This window comes from Arvicola amphibius, chromosome 1, assembly GCF_903992535.2.
Source record: "Arvicola amphibius chromosome 1, mArvAmp1.2, whole genome shotgun sequence".
In the NCBI taxonomy this organism is placed as follows: Eukaryota; Metazoa; Chordata; class Mammalia; order Rodentia; family Cricetidae; genus Arvicola; species Arvicola amphibius.
Window position 1 is genome coordinate 159,261,064 of NC_052047.1, and position 12,995 is coordinate 159,274,058.

The 12,995-nt window shown below is 43.1% G+C and overlaps 1 protein-coding gene across 1 annotated transcript in view; it reads right to left on the reverse strand.

Annotated features, from left to right (window-relative positions):
• Positions 1-12,995, reverse strand: part of Pcsk5 (proprotein convertase subtilisin/kexin type 5) — a 418,647-nt gene that overhangs the window by 77,380 nt on the left and 328,272 nt on the right. Inside the window, 3 exon segments of the mRNA XM_038321071.1 lie at positions 1,684-1,752; positions 2,888-3,094; positions 6,628-6,764. Of these exon segments, the coding sequence (XP_038176999.1) occupies positions 1,684-1,752; positions 2,888-3,094; positions 6,628-6,764 (413 nt within the window).

Below are 12,995 nucleotides of genomic sequence, written 5' to 3' on the forward strand. Positions count from 1 at the left end.
CAGAGGGGTTGAGGACACCAGGAAAACATAACCCACAGAATTAACTAGGCAGGGCTCACAGGGGCTCACAGAGACTGAAGCAGCAGTCATGGAGCCTGCATGGGTCTGCTTTAAGTCCTTCACATATATGTTATGGTTGTTGCTTGGCGTTTTTGTGGGACTCCTAATAGCACTTGGGGGTGTCTCCGACTCTTTCACCTGCTTTTGTGACCCTTTTCCTCCTAATGGGTTGCCTCATCCAGTCATGATTAAGGATTTTTGACTAGTCTTCTTGTATCTTGTCATGCTGTGTTGGCTTGATATACTTGAGAGGCCTACGCCTTTTTGAAGGGAAACGGAGGAGGAAGAGTTCTAGGGGAGAGGGGAGAAGGAGGACAGGGAGGAGTGGAGGGAGGAGAACTATGGTTGGGATGTATTGTATGAGAGAAGAATAAACAATAAACAGACAAACAAATAAGTCTAAGTAGGTAAGGCCAGTAAGAGGTCTGCTTAGCTGCAGTGTAGTCTAACAGTTCACAAGTGGTCTATGCAGTTACTGCAGTGTGCCCACTGAACAGCCCATCTGCATCCTGAAAAAGTTCCCATGTGATATGTGCATAGCAACATCTTAAGAGGCACCACAGGCCTCCACAGAAGACTTTATTCCCATTAGGATTTTTCTATACAGAGTCTGTATGCTCTTTTCTATATGCTGTCTAGACTTATATAAAAGTGCAGTCTTGAAATCACAGTCCCCTTATTTTATGTTTTTCATCAAATCCACTGATGCTGTGTGCTATAAAGCAACCCCATCATCTCCTTCACCATTGAACCGGCAGTGTGAGAGGAAGGGATAAGGGAGCCACAAGCTTGAACTAGAGAGTATATATGCTTTTGTTGAGTAACAGGAATCTATTTATCAAATAATTAATTAATTTAGTATACAGTGTTATGCCTCCATGTATGCCTGCAGGCCAGAAAAGGTACCAGGTCTCATTACAGACAGTTGTAAGCCACCCTGTGGTTGCTGGGAATTGAACTGAGTAACAGGAATTTTGACTTCACCATCACCATATTGTCTTAGGCTCCAAGCAATGGAGTCATTTTCACAAAAGGAGATCTCCCCATCTCTCTACCCACTATAGCATTAACAGGCATTTGTTTGATTTTATTTGCCAGCCCGATAAAGAAGAGTTTGAGTGTCAGGGGAAGACATCACCATCCTTTCTTAAGCTTGACACTCTTGCCTCACAAGCATCTCCTCACCGTGACACTGTCTGTACTGGGGTAGTGATGGGGTCACCGTGACATTGTACTGGGAATAGTGATGGGGACACCCTGACATTGTCTGTACTGGGGTAGTGATGAGGTCACCATGACATTGTCTGTACTGGGATAGTGATGGGGTCACCATGACATTGTCTGTACTGGGGTAGTGATGGGGTCACCATGACATTGTACTGGGGATAGTGATGGGGACACCCTGACATTGTCTGTACTGGGGTAGTGATGGGGACACCATGACATTGTCTGTACTGGGGTAGTGATGGGGTCACCGTGACATTGTCTGTACTGGGGTAGTGATGGGGTCACTGATAAGTACCTTAATGGTAAGGCTCCTTGCTGAAGCAGTGACGACAACAGCATGTATGACAAGGGACACAACTATTTAAACGTTTTAAGTAACAAAGGAACATGACATACCCACAGAGCATCCCAGACATCCTTCCTCACAAGGCATGCATTCTTCATACTCAGAATCCTGGAATTCACCTGTACAGGGACAGGAATGGAAAACAGCACTCAAAGCCACTGGCTAGAGTCATGTACACTGCTAGAAAAACATGTCTGGTGTGTGGCTTATTTCTATGTGAATCACAGAACAATTATGAAACCTGAAACCATCTTGAAACAGGATGTTTTGTGCTTTAAAATCCCATATTAATTTAAAAGACTGAACTACTAAGGTTGGCACAAATACAACAGACTTAGCCTATATTCCACGTAACTGGTCCTTTTGCTTCCTTGTTTGACTTGCTTTGATTTTTTGCTGTGTAGCTCTGGCTGACCTGGAACTCACTATGTAGCTTAAGTTAGCCTTAAACTCATTGCTTTCATTTCCTGAGTACTGAGATTATAACCATGAACCACCATGGTTGGTCATATAACTAATTTTAAAGTAAAGCTAGTAGATTAGATTTATTCAGTAAGTCAGCTCTGTGTCTAGGAAAATGGAATTAGATATACAAAGATCAGACTCTATGTCTGACTTACCAAACATATTTAAAATAAAAAAAATTTACTGTCTCTGTGAACAGGAAGGAGAAATAGAAAGGGTGCTTAATTTAAAATATCTTGAAACCATCTTCAGACGTGGGCTACCCATAGTCCTTATATAGCAGAGTTCTTACATGTAAGAGACCAAAAACAATCAATGCTGCTAAATTTATCATCTTCCAATATAACAAAGAAATCGAACAGTGAGAACAACATACAACTCACAGAACATTCAAAAATTTCAAGTAGTATTAGGTATACTGATTTTCTGTGCTTCTCATGGGCAGTCCTACTCAGTGTTATACTTGCTCCTTTACAAATAAAGCCCCAAGGCATGGATAAATTAGATTAGTTTTGCCCATAGTCCCATACCTAGTAACTGAGAAGAAGTTGGTCAAGACTGAGATTCTGACCTCAGTTTTCCTCTGCTGCCTGGGAGTTGTGGGCCCGGGAAGAGGGAAGGGAAGGTACCTGCAGCCCCACTTGCTGACTGAGCTATTCAGAGTCATTCTAAGTGTTCATAATAACATCGTGATAATTGGAAGTAAGGTAGTCCAAGCCTCCCCGATGCCCGAGGTATAATCTGTCACCCCACGTCCTGGTGCTGAGTAGGACCCTGCAGAAGCCTTACCTTGTCCGCACTCCAGCCTCTGGCAGGTGTGGTTGGTGGGCACGATGAAGTAGCCACTCATGCATCGACTGCAGACATGCGGATTGTAGCAAAGCTCACAGTTGTCTGGACAGGGCAGGCAGGCGTGTCCCTTGGCAGGATAATGGCCCACAGGGCAGCTCTCCCGACATTCTCCCTGGTATAGGAAGCGCTCCCGACCATGCTTGTCTGACCAGTCAGAGGGGCAAGGGAAAGAGAAAATGCAAAAAGCAGCCATGGAGCTCATATAATGTAAGATGTTCTATTAAAAAGAGAAACAACGGAGTGCTTTTGTTCCTAGGGGACCACGAGCAACAGAATGGATTTAATAAAAAAAAGTGCAATATCTATATCCTTATCGCAGAAAAGGTTTCCTTGCAGGGAATCATTTTACACTGTTTTATATATTTGAGTGAACAACTTCTATTTGGGATGTCATTGCAAAACCACAAGCCATGTTCTGCGAATTGCTACAATTCAGAATGTGTTCAACTTTCCTAAGGGCTCCTTGGGGGTAAAGGTAGACCCGTTCAGACATGGGGGTTACAGAGATCCCATAACAACAAACACGTGCTTCATGGCAGGCACACTCGATAGAAGTGTGATCTTACAGTGATCTGGAATCACTAATCAGGTCACATGCTTGTGCTGACTGATGTCTGGGTTTTTGCAAAGCCACTAATTGTTCAGCCTTTTTGCCACCCTAGATCAAGCATACCTCCACAACTCTACAACTTCACATCGTCCCTAAGGGTTCTAGTCTGTCAACACTGGGCATTATGAGAAAAGAATCTACCATTTCTCAGCAATGACAGATCATGGGAATTTGTTCCTGGAGAGAACAGAAAAATCTAATCAGTAAGACAAACATCAAGATCACTTACAGAGGATTATGAACAGCCTCAAACATTTTTTTTCAAAACAACATTAAGATTAATACTACATATCTACCTAGGGTCCCCTTACTCCCAGTTTTGGGGAGTCTCAGTGCTTAGCATGCTCTGGGTCACCATCTACTCATTTCTCTGAGACCCAGACTTCCCATATGGCCTCACGTCTGGAGAATAGCTGATCTGTGTTGCCTCAAATTACCTGGGTCTAGCATTCACTCAGCATGTGAGCCGCCACTCAGAGATCCGACCCTGACCGCCAGGCTGCAGGGACACTGAGTATGTGTATAAAGTCAGCAGTAACCCCTTGTTGCAGGGACAGGAGTGGAAAGTCAGTGTGATGTTGGACTGAACCATGTGAGCTTCCTGACATTTCAGCCTTTCATTGAAACTTCCTTTCTGGAATTTCTTGAGGTGAGGCATTGATCTTCAGCATGGTAACCTCAAGGCATAGATTAGCCCTGCTGTGTCAGCAATGAGCTTTTGATGTAAAGAGAACGTGTTAAATAAGAGCTTGATAAACAATTGCCCTCTCCAGAAAACCTCTGCTTACCACATATGGAAATGATCTGTGGCTGCTTTTTGACTTCTCATTTGGCCCTTATCTGATAGTTTCTTATTGTTCAATATGTGAGGACCAGCCTCCTTATTATTCTATAAACTCCTTGACGGTGAGTCAATTTTTCCATTGCAGTGACAGAAAATACTCAACATAAACATGTAAGGGGACAGATGGAAGACTTATCCTGGCTCTCAGTTTCAAGGGTGTCAGTGCATCCTGGCAAGGAGGTCATGGTGGAGCAGAGATGCTCACTTCCTGAAGTCACACAGCAGAGAGGATTTCCCCCACTAAGTGGCTTTCTCATTCCCCACCCCTCCATCTGGACCCCAGCTTATGGGATAGTATAGCCTACATTAAGGTGGAATTTCCCTCTTAGTGGATCCTCCCTGGAAACCTCCAGAGATTTCCTTTACTAATCTATGAGGCATTTCTCAATCAGGTCAAGTTAGCAAACACTTAACCATCATACATCATGCTCCCGTTTATTATATTCTCCATTGCTTCTCATTGTAACTTGTGCAAAGGAGGGGGCATTTAATATTTAAGACGATAGATGAGATTCAGCCCTTCAAGCATAAAATACGGAAAAATGTCAAAGTTCTTTTCATGTGGTTTGGTACAAGTAGTAGTAAGATGCGAGACTATTTGCTGTTTGGTTAGAATCTGAACTCTGTTCTACTTGAGGGGCATATGTTGAGATGTGGAGTGCTGGATGGGAAAGAGATAGTAAATGCCCATGTGTCCTTTCTTTCTTTTTAAACAAATAAGAAGAGGCTTAAAGAAGTGAAGTGACTATTTTAGTGTCTTCTAGTTAGTGAGAAAGCTGGGGGCTGGGGATGCGGCTCAGTTGTAGGGTACTTGCTTAGCATATATACGACCTTAGGTTTGAACCCCAGTATCACATAAAATCAGGCATAGTAGCACATACTTGTAATCCCAGCATTTAGGAAGTAGGGATAAGAAGATCAAAAGTCCAAGATTTTCCTAAGCTACATAGAGAGTTTGGGGCAGCTTGAGGTATAGGAGGCCTTGTCAGAAATCCATCCATCCATCCATCCATCCATCCATCCATCCATCCATCCATCAATTGAGGATGTTGGGTGAGTTGTGCATTTCCTGACTGCTAGTCTTGAGGGTCCTGCTGAACCATGGATTATCTCCCTTATCTTCTGTATGTACACAGTCTACATGCCAGATGCTGCCTCACGTTCAGAGCACTGTAGAGAACGGGTTGGAAACATTCACCGCTCCTCTGGCGCACCGAGTCCTTACGGACAAGGTGGATTTTAAGAGTGATAAGTAAGATGTGTGAAAGAGAAGTACAGGGCTCCAATTTTCTGTGTTCCTGTCAATCTAAAATGTTGTCATTTGTTGTTTCATTTTTCCTGGTTTTACTGTAAGCAAGAATAAAAATAATCTCTTTCACTAGACAAATGACATAAATATAATGGATATGAAGCTAACAGTCACCTCGGGGTCAGCTACACACAGCGAGGACTGTGGAGAGAGGCAGAGTAGCCTGTTTGAGGCTCCACCCCGACAAATCTTTGGGAAAGATGGGTCCAGTGGAACCACACACCATCCAACTATTCAGCAGTGACCAATAACCCACAGTTCTTTTCTTTCGAGTTGCACAAAATTTAAATTTGTCTCACACTGAAACTCTACTGGCTCTCTAGGCAAAATAATGTGATTCTGGTTCACATGAAGACAAAGCATGATAGACACAAAATAAAGTTGGAGCAGGGTCAAGGGTTCAACTGCAGAGGAAGTTGGAGGGCATGGCCTCCACTCCGGTGATGGCAGATACTCTGAGAGTAACTCAGACTGGCCCAAAAGGTCACATCTGCCATGAGTGAACTGATTACGTTGTCATCTAAATGGCATAGCTTGCCTCGGAGACTTGACATAACCTTTAATGTATTATTGGTTTAGGGACCACATGTGTCTTGCTAATTCTCTAGCTTTTCGGGTCTACCACAACAAAGCTTGGCTTCACTGTGCCCGCATACCATGCTTGACAACACACTTAACAGGCTTTCCTCTTGCTTCCCTCATTTCCTTAGGGGCAGTGAGTCAACTGTGTGATTATATGAACAAGGTTTGTGTGTCCTGAAGGCAACAGAGCCTTCAGGTTGTTCCAGTGCTGTCATGAACAGCTGTCTGCTCTGAACCTCAGGAACCATCACAAGGCTTCTGAGCCAAACCAAATGCTGGCTTGTGTGAGAACAGACCCAGCGGAGGGAGGATCCAGCAATCATTGCCCTCACCTGCTCCACAGGAGGTACAGTTGGAAGGCCCGCTTCCTTGGCATCCTTGGCAACTGTGGTGGCACGGATGGCATTGCTTTTTAAGTTCAAACTTCCATGAGGGGCAATTCCAAATGCAGCGGCCATCATCAAAAACCCTGGAGGAAAAGCAAGCGGTTAGAGTTCATCTGGGTGACTTTTTGGAAGGATCCAAGAATCAGAACACGTGGTACGCATGCTTCGCTGTACGGATTTGGTCTCATTGTCCCAAAGAGTGATGCCTGGAGCTGGTCATCTCAGGGCATGTGAGATATTAGTCACATGCCCATCCTTTGCCCAAGATGTGGATCTATCAGCAGGCAAACCAGAAACTGGTCAGGGATCTGATCCCAAATCTGCTTCCAAATAAGCTAACTGGGCTTATACAGATTAAGCTCATATTGTAGACTCCGGGTCAAATCCAGCCAATATCAGATACAGTCTCTGACTTTCAGGTTATTAACTGGGCCTCTGAATCCAGAGGCATTGGAGAAGGCATTCTTTAACCATGTCCATGGCTGGCAAGCGGTGTGTTGTGTCTAAGTGCCCTGGAAGTGTAGAATGGAGCACTACCCCGAAGGCTGGAGGCCACCCACAAAGTTTCCTTGCGCACATCACAAGTTCTAAATGAGCTCTGATTTCTTTGCACGTATGTGGATCGTGCTTGCAAACACCCACAAAGGCCTGGCAGGAAAGTTAGAAAATGGACTTCTAAATAAAACCTTTGGTTTTACATGTGGATGATATACATCATGATGCCATTGCTAATATTTTTGTGTTTGGGCTTCATCATTCTTTGCCGAGTAATCATAAGAGCAGATGGTATTAAGTCAACCAAGTCCAAGCATTCTGCTTGGAAAAACACAAAATGTTGACAAGATAAAAGTCGGAGTCAGATAGGTAGTGTGAACAGATGAAGGGTGCCAGGGTAGCACCTCCAGAGTTTTTAATTCAGTCGAGCTCAGGGAAAAAAGACTGAAAACTTGCATTTCTGACAATTTTTCTGGCGGTGCTAACATTACTGATCCAGAGGGCACACATTTGAAAAGCTTTATTGGTTACTCATTATTTAAAATTTTGCTTGGACCTGCACGCAGCGATTGTCTATGTTAATGAAGCACGGTGTGGTATTTCCGCACAGAGGCTTAGTATCTACTGAGAGCATATACTGAGAGTATAATTGTGCTACCAAATCTAGGAGTGGAGGGGACAGCAAAGAGAAGGAAAATTTTCTTCTCTATACCACCTCTCAGCACACTGGACATTACATAATAGTGTAGGCCATTGCTTACAGGGAGTCAACCATTAGTTGGGGAGCTGGCTATATCAATCCCAGCACTGGAAGAAGTTGGGGGTAAAGCGTCCTTTCCCATTGCTGGGCCATTTGCATCAGTCTGGAAACAGAATGGGATTCAAGCCCACAAGTGAACACAGATCATCTTACTCTTGGCTCCCTGGTCCCTCAGTTTCTGCTCACCAAAGTCATCACCACTGGGAGCAATCTACTTCTTGGTCTTCTGCAGAGCGTGTCCCAGCTTTAAGGCAACACTCACATGGCTGTCCATGTCAGAGAAAGATGGGAATCCTAACAAAAGACCTGGCGAGTCAGGGCTGTCCTGCGTGTCGATTGCTAACTCGGCCTAATTAAAGTCATCACAAGGGCATTTCATGTTGTATACTTGTTGTATTAGTATTTCAATTCAGCAAAACTTGATAAAAAGTCTTTTTCTCCTTCTATTTTCGTTGAAACAGATCAAATGGAATGTTTAAGGCTGTGTAAGAGCAGAGGTAACTCCCAGATGCTTTTATTTAATTCTATTTACCCTATACACCGCAAGACTGGGCTATGAAGTGAGCCTAGGCAAAGAGGACCAGAGCATTTCAGGGCTGTGTGTGTTACATAAGGAGCTAAGAGGTTATTGCTTCACATGCCAAGTTGTCTTTAAAGAGCTGAGCAAAAGGTTTATAGAAATGTAAAAAGAAACCCGAAGATGTGAAGGTGACTTCTAAATTTTGGCTTTTCATTAGGGCTCATGGATAACACCTCTACTCTTAGCACTGGAGAAATTGAGGCAGGAGGATTGCTATGAGTTTAAGGCAGGCATAGGCTACCCAGTGAATTTCAGGCCAACCTAACTTAAAGAGTGGGACTTTATTTTATTTTTTATTTTTTGCCGGTTTTTAGTAAAACATCTTCAGAGTTAAATTCCTAAAAATATCATAGAAAAATTTAAATAGATAGAGAAGTATGTATTGCATATGTAAAGGATATTGCCCCCCCCCCATGTGTGTATTACTCTGCTTCAACAGTCGCTAACACCTGGCTAATCTTATTTTCTTTCCACTAATTTACTCATTCATCTTTGAAGCTGACCCGGAAGTTAGTGTTAACATTCTTGTCACAGGTGGAAGTTCTCCGAAGACAGGCTTTGTTTTCCAGGAACTAAAGGGATCCAACAGCATAAGAACCGGAAAAAGCTCAGGCTATCTCTCTCCTGTCTTCAGTCCAGATCCATCTTCACCGTTTTCTGTCCTCTTTTGTTCTGGAAGTGAGCCCACTAAAAATTCTATCTCAGGGTCATCAGTTATCCTCATTTGGGAGGTAGAATCCCCACTGGCCTCCAGTTAATTTTAAACAAGAGGAAAACATCATTAGAAAATCTAAGATTGGGACAAGAGACTGGGCTCTTCCACCCAAGCTAGCTTCTTCCTTCTAAGGCAGGGCAGAGTCTATGTCCTCTGTTCTTCAACATCTGGCAAATCTACATCTTCACAGGTCTAACCCTTGCTTTAAATCTAGGGGTGTTGAACTTCTCCCACCATTGCTTGCTTTGAGCATCTTAGCATCCCTTGGCTGTAACTTCAACGGCAGGGACAGTATCCGAAAGAGCTGTTAGATGCCATAGCTATCTCAGAGCTAAATATCAAGCAAGTGCTTTTGCCCTGCTTTGCATGAACCTGACTCTAATTACTATGGGTTGGACATATTCTACATAATGTGTGTGTTGGAAACTTGACCCACAAAGCAACAAGGCCGAGAAGTAGGGTTTAATGAGTGGACTAGGCAGTGAGGAATCTTTCACAGCAGCTGACCTGACCATGGTAATAGCTTAGCTATAAAAGCAGACTGTCTTCCTTTGGTTCTATTACCCTCACCCTCTCTTGCTTCCCACCTTCTTCAGTGGGGTGACCCAGGACGAAGGCCTTCACCAAAGGCCAGCGGCATGTACACAGATCTCCCAGTTCCCAGTAACATTTAGCGGACGTTATATTGTTTATAATTTATCCAGTCTCAAGTATTGTGTTATTGCAGTGCCCAATGAGCCAAGACACTGATCCAGGCAACACTTTGGAAAACACGTAAGGAAAATACTTTGCCATTTCCTCAAGGACAAACAAGTCAGCATCACCTTCTTTCCAGATAATTTCTTCCTTTTCATCTTTCAGCTCTCTTCAGGGAAAATGTCAGAAAAAGAGTCAAATAGTTCATTGCCATGCTACATTACCCTTTCTTGGGCATGTGTGTATATAGCTGACGTCAAAGAAGAAAGATGTGGGGAGGAAAGAATGCTCAAAGGAACAAGAAGAAATTATTCCTGGGAATAAGATTTTCTTAGGGAGATACCCTGGTTCAAGATTCATGTGTATGCTTAATTTATTCAAAGGCTAATACTCAGTATACTCCACAAACAAAAGCACCAAGATGTGCTAGTAGCGTTACCTATCATTTGTACGAACAGTCTCACCACGTATCAGGGTGAACCTTCTACTTTGCTTTCACTGCCTGCTTGGCCTTGTATCTAGATTTTTTTTTTAAGTAGCCGTTTACAGTGGTAGAATTTTTCCCTTCCTTTTCATTTCTATTGTGCTAGGGGCAACCACGGTTTCTCCAGTGTACACTGGATGATTGTAATAGCCTCATTAGACAAGTGTTCAAAGATGTTCAAACATGCAAGACAATTTAATTATTCATAGTCATACAAATGGGGGCTAGAAGGAGAAATAGGACTTTGTTTTGGTAATATCTTTATCTGAAAGTGTGCTTTGAAGTTTCTTTAAAGCAAATTCAATATTTAGAGCGTTAGCTCTTAGAGACAGTTAGAAAATAGTCTTATGACTTTTCATAGAAAAAGCCATCAACAGTCCACCCAACTCTGAAGCCTGCCAGCTATCATAATGACTAGCCTGGCAAAATATTCCTGTTAGTGCAATAGTGATTAGAATGTTATTAAGGTATCAACTACTTTCTGATTGGATCTAAGGCCTGCTTCACAGAAGGTATCTCATACCTGGTACTCTATGCCTGGCCAAGAACATACTATTATTGTTTCACTAAATGGACGTGATATCAAGCTGCCTTCTAAAAACGTATCTTCATACCTGTAGATTATTTCATCTCTCACTCTCTAGAGGAGCTTCTCTAGATAACAGTTTATACAAAGACATCTGGTCAAAGTACAGAGAATAAATGGCTTGTCCCTGAATGGAACATCTAAGTAACTTCCCTCCCAAGACTCAGGGAACATGATGGGAGAAGGGAAAGAAAGAAACTGGGGGAGGTGGCTGTGAATCAGTGTCTTCCGGAAATGACATGGTCAATGCACTCAGGAGTTTACTGCAGCTGTAATTATAAGATCAGGCCTGTCAACATTTCAGTATGGAAGAAGAAAGGGCTTGTGAAGCCCTTCTCCTACCCATGCGACTATTGACAGTTAATGGTGACTGAACAAAGAGTTACCATTTTCTTCAGTCGTGTGGCTATGGATAAATTGCCCACATTACACTAAATGACCTTCCATCCATGCTTATGATGACAACCCGATTTAAACTCACTGTTTGGGAAGAGGAAGTTTCAGTGGGAGAAAGAAGGGAAAAGAAAAAAAGACAGTAGGGAATGAAATGGGCTAAAGTTCACCATATACATGTATAAAACTTTCAAAGACGATAAAGTAAGTTGATAATTTAAAAATGCAACAGCCGAATACTATTCTGTTGTGCAAATGTGCCATATTTCATTATTCATCTATCAGTTGGTGGACATCTAGGCTGATTTCCTGGCAGCAGTGAACATGCATGAGCAAGTGTCTCTGTAGTAAGATAGAATCCTTTGGGTAAGTGTCCAAGAGTAGTCTAGCTGGACCAGTGTGAGCTCTAGTTCAAGCTTTTTGAAGAGCGTCCACACGGATGTTCTGAGTGACTACCCCAGTCTCACCAGCAATGAATAAGCGTCCTTTCCTCACGTTCTTGCTGGCACGTGCCATCATCATCTTTTGTTTTTAGCCATTCAGACTGAGGCAAATTGAAATGGTGCTGTGGATGGAACTGGAAATAATCATTCTGAATGAAGTAACCCTGGACCCAGAAAGACAAACGTCGTATGCTTTCTCTCATTTTAGGATATTAGTTTTGACTTTTCAGATGTGTTTGCTTCATTTGTAATATCCATAAAGGTTGGAAGACATTGCTGGCTGGTAGAGGGCTCAGCCTTCCCATGCCTGGCAGCTTATCCCAATAACTTGGCAACACGGAGTTCCTTCCCTCCAGCAGAACTTCCTGCCTCTACCTGCCCTTATCTGGAGAAATGTCCACGGGCCTGGAAGACTGACCTTACCTGAAAGCTGTCTCTAAGCCAGATACCTGACTTATCTTTAGCTTGAACTCTGGCATAGATCCCTGTTAGAAGACTCCCCTGCTACATACATGAAAACTAAGACTTGTGCTAGGAGCCTTATGACAGGAGTGTGCCACTTAATGCAAATTAGGGTTTGCTCCCAGGCTCCCCACTTCTATATATTCCTCATACTCTGGAATAAAGTTGAGCTGATTCACTGAAGTCTATCTCCGGGGGAGGGAGGGTGCTATCTCCGTTTGTGCTCATGGGTCACATACAAAGCTTTCTGTCATCACTACTGCTCTTGCCCTCTTGACCCGGTGGCCAACAGACTGAAAAGGAAAGAAGGTTCTATTATATCGGTATAGCTTCTATATGCAGCGAATGGTGAATAACAGAGAAAACCACAATTAACCAAGGTATAGGGAATGAGAGACTAGAATGTTCAACCCGATATGAATATCTTTATCATAACCCCTCCTCCTAAGGTTAAGGGGTCATTGCAGGAGAGGGGCATAAAGATCTCTAAAGAGCCAGAGATGATGGAAAAACACAAGAAGTCAGAGTCCTTCATATACAGCACAGCGCATATCCACGAAAAGTGACTGTGACAACATGGAACCCTTCAGTAAGACAAACATCTCAGCGTGAAGGCCAACATGAAGTCCCACCTCTAGTTGAGGAGTTATTGGCAACTGGTGGCTGCTGGGAGAGGAAATAAGTCTTCTTTAAAAATGGT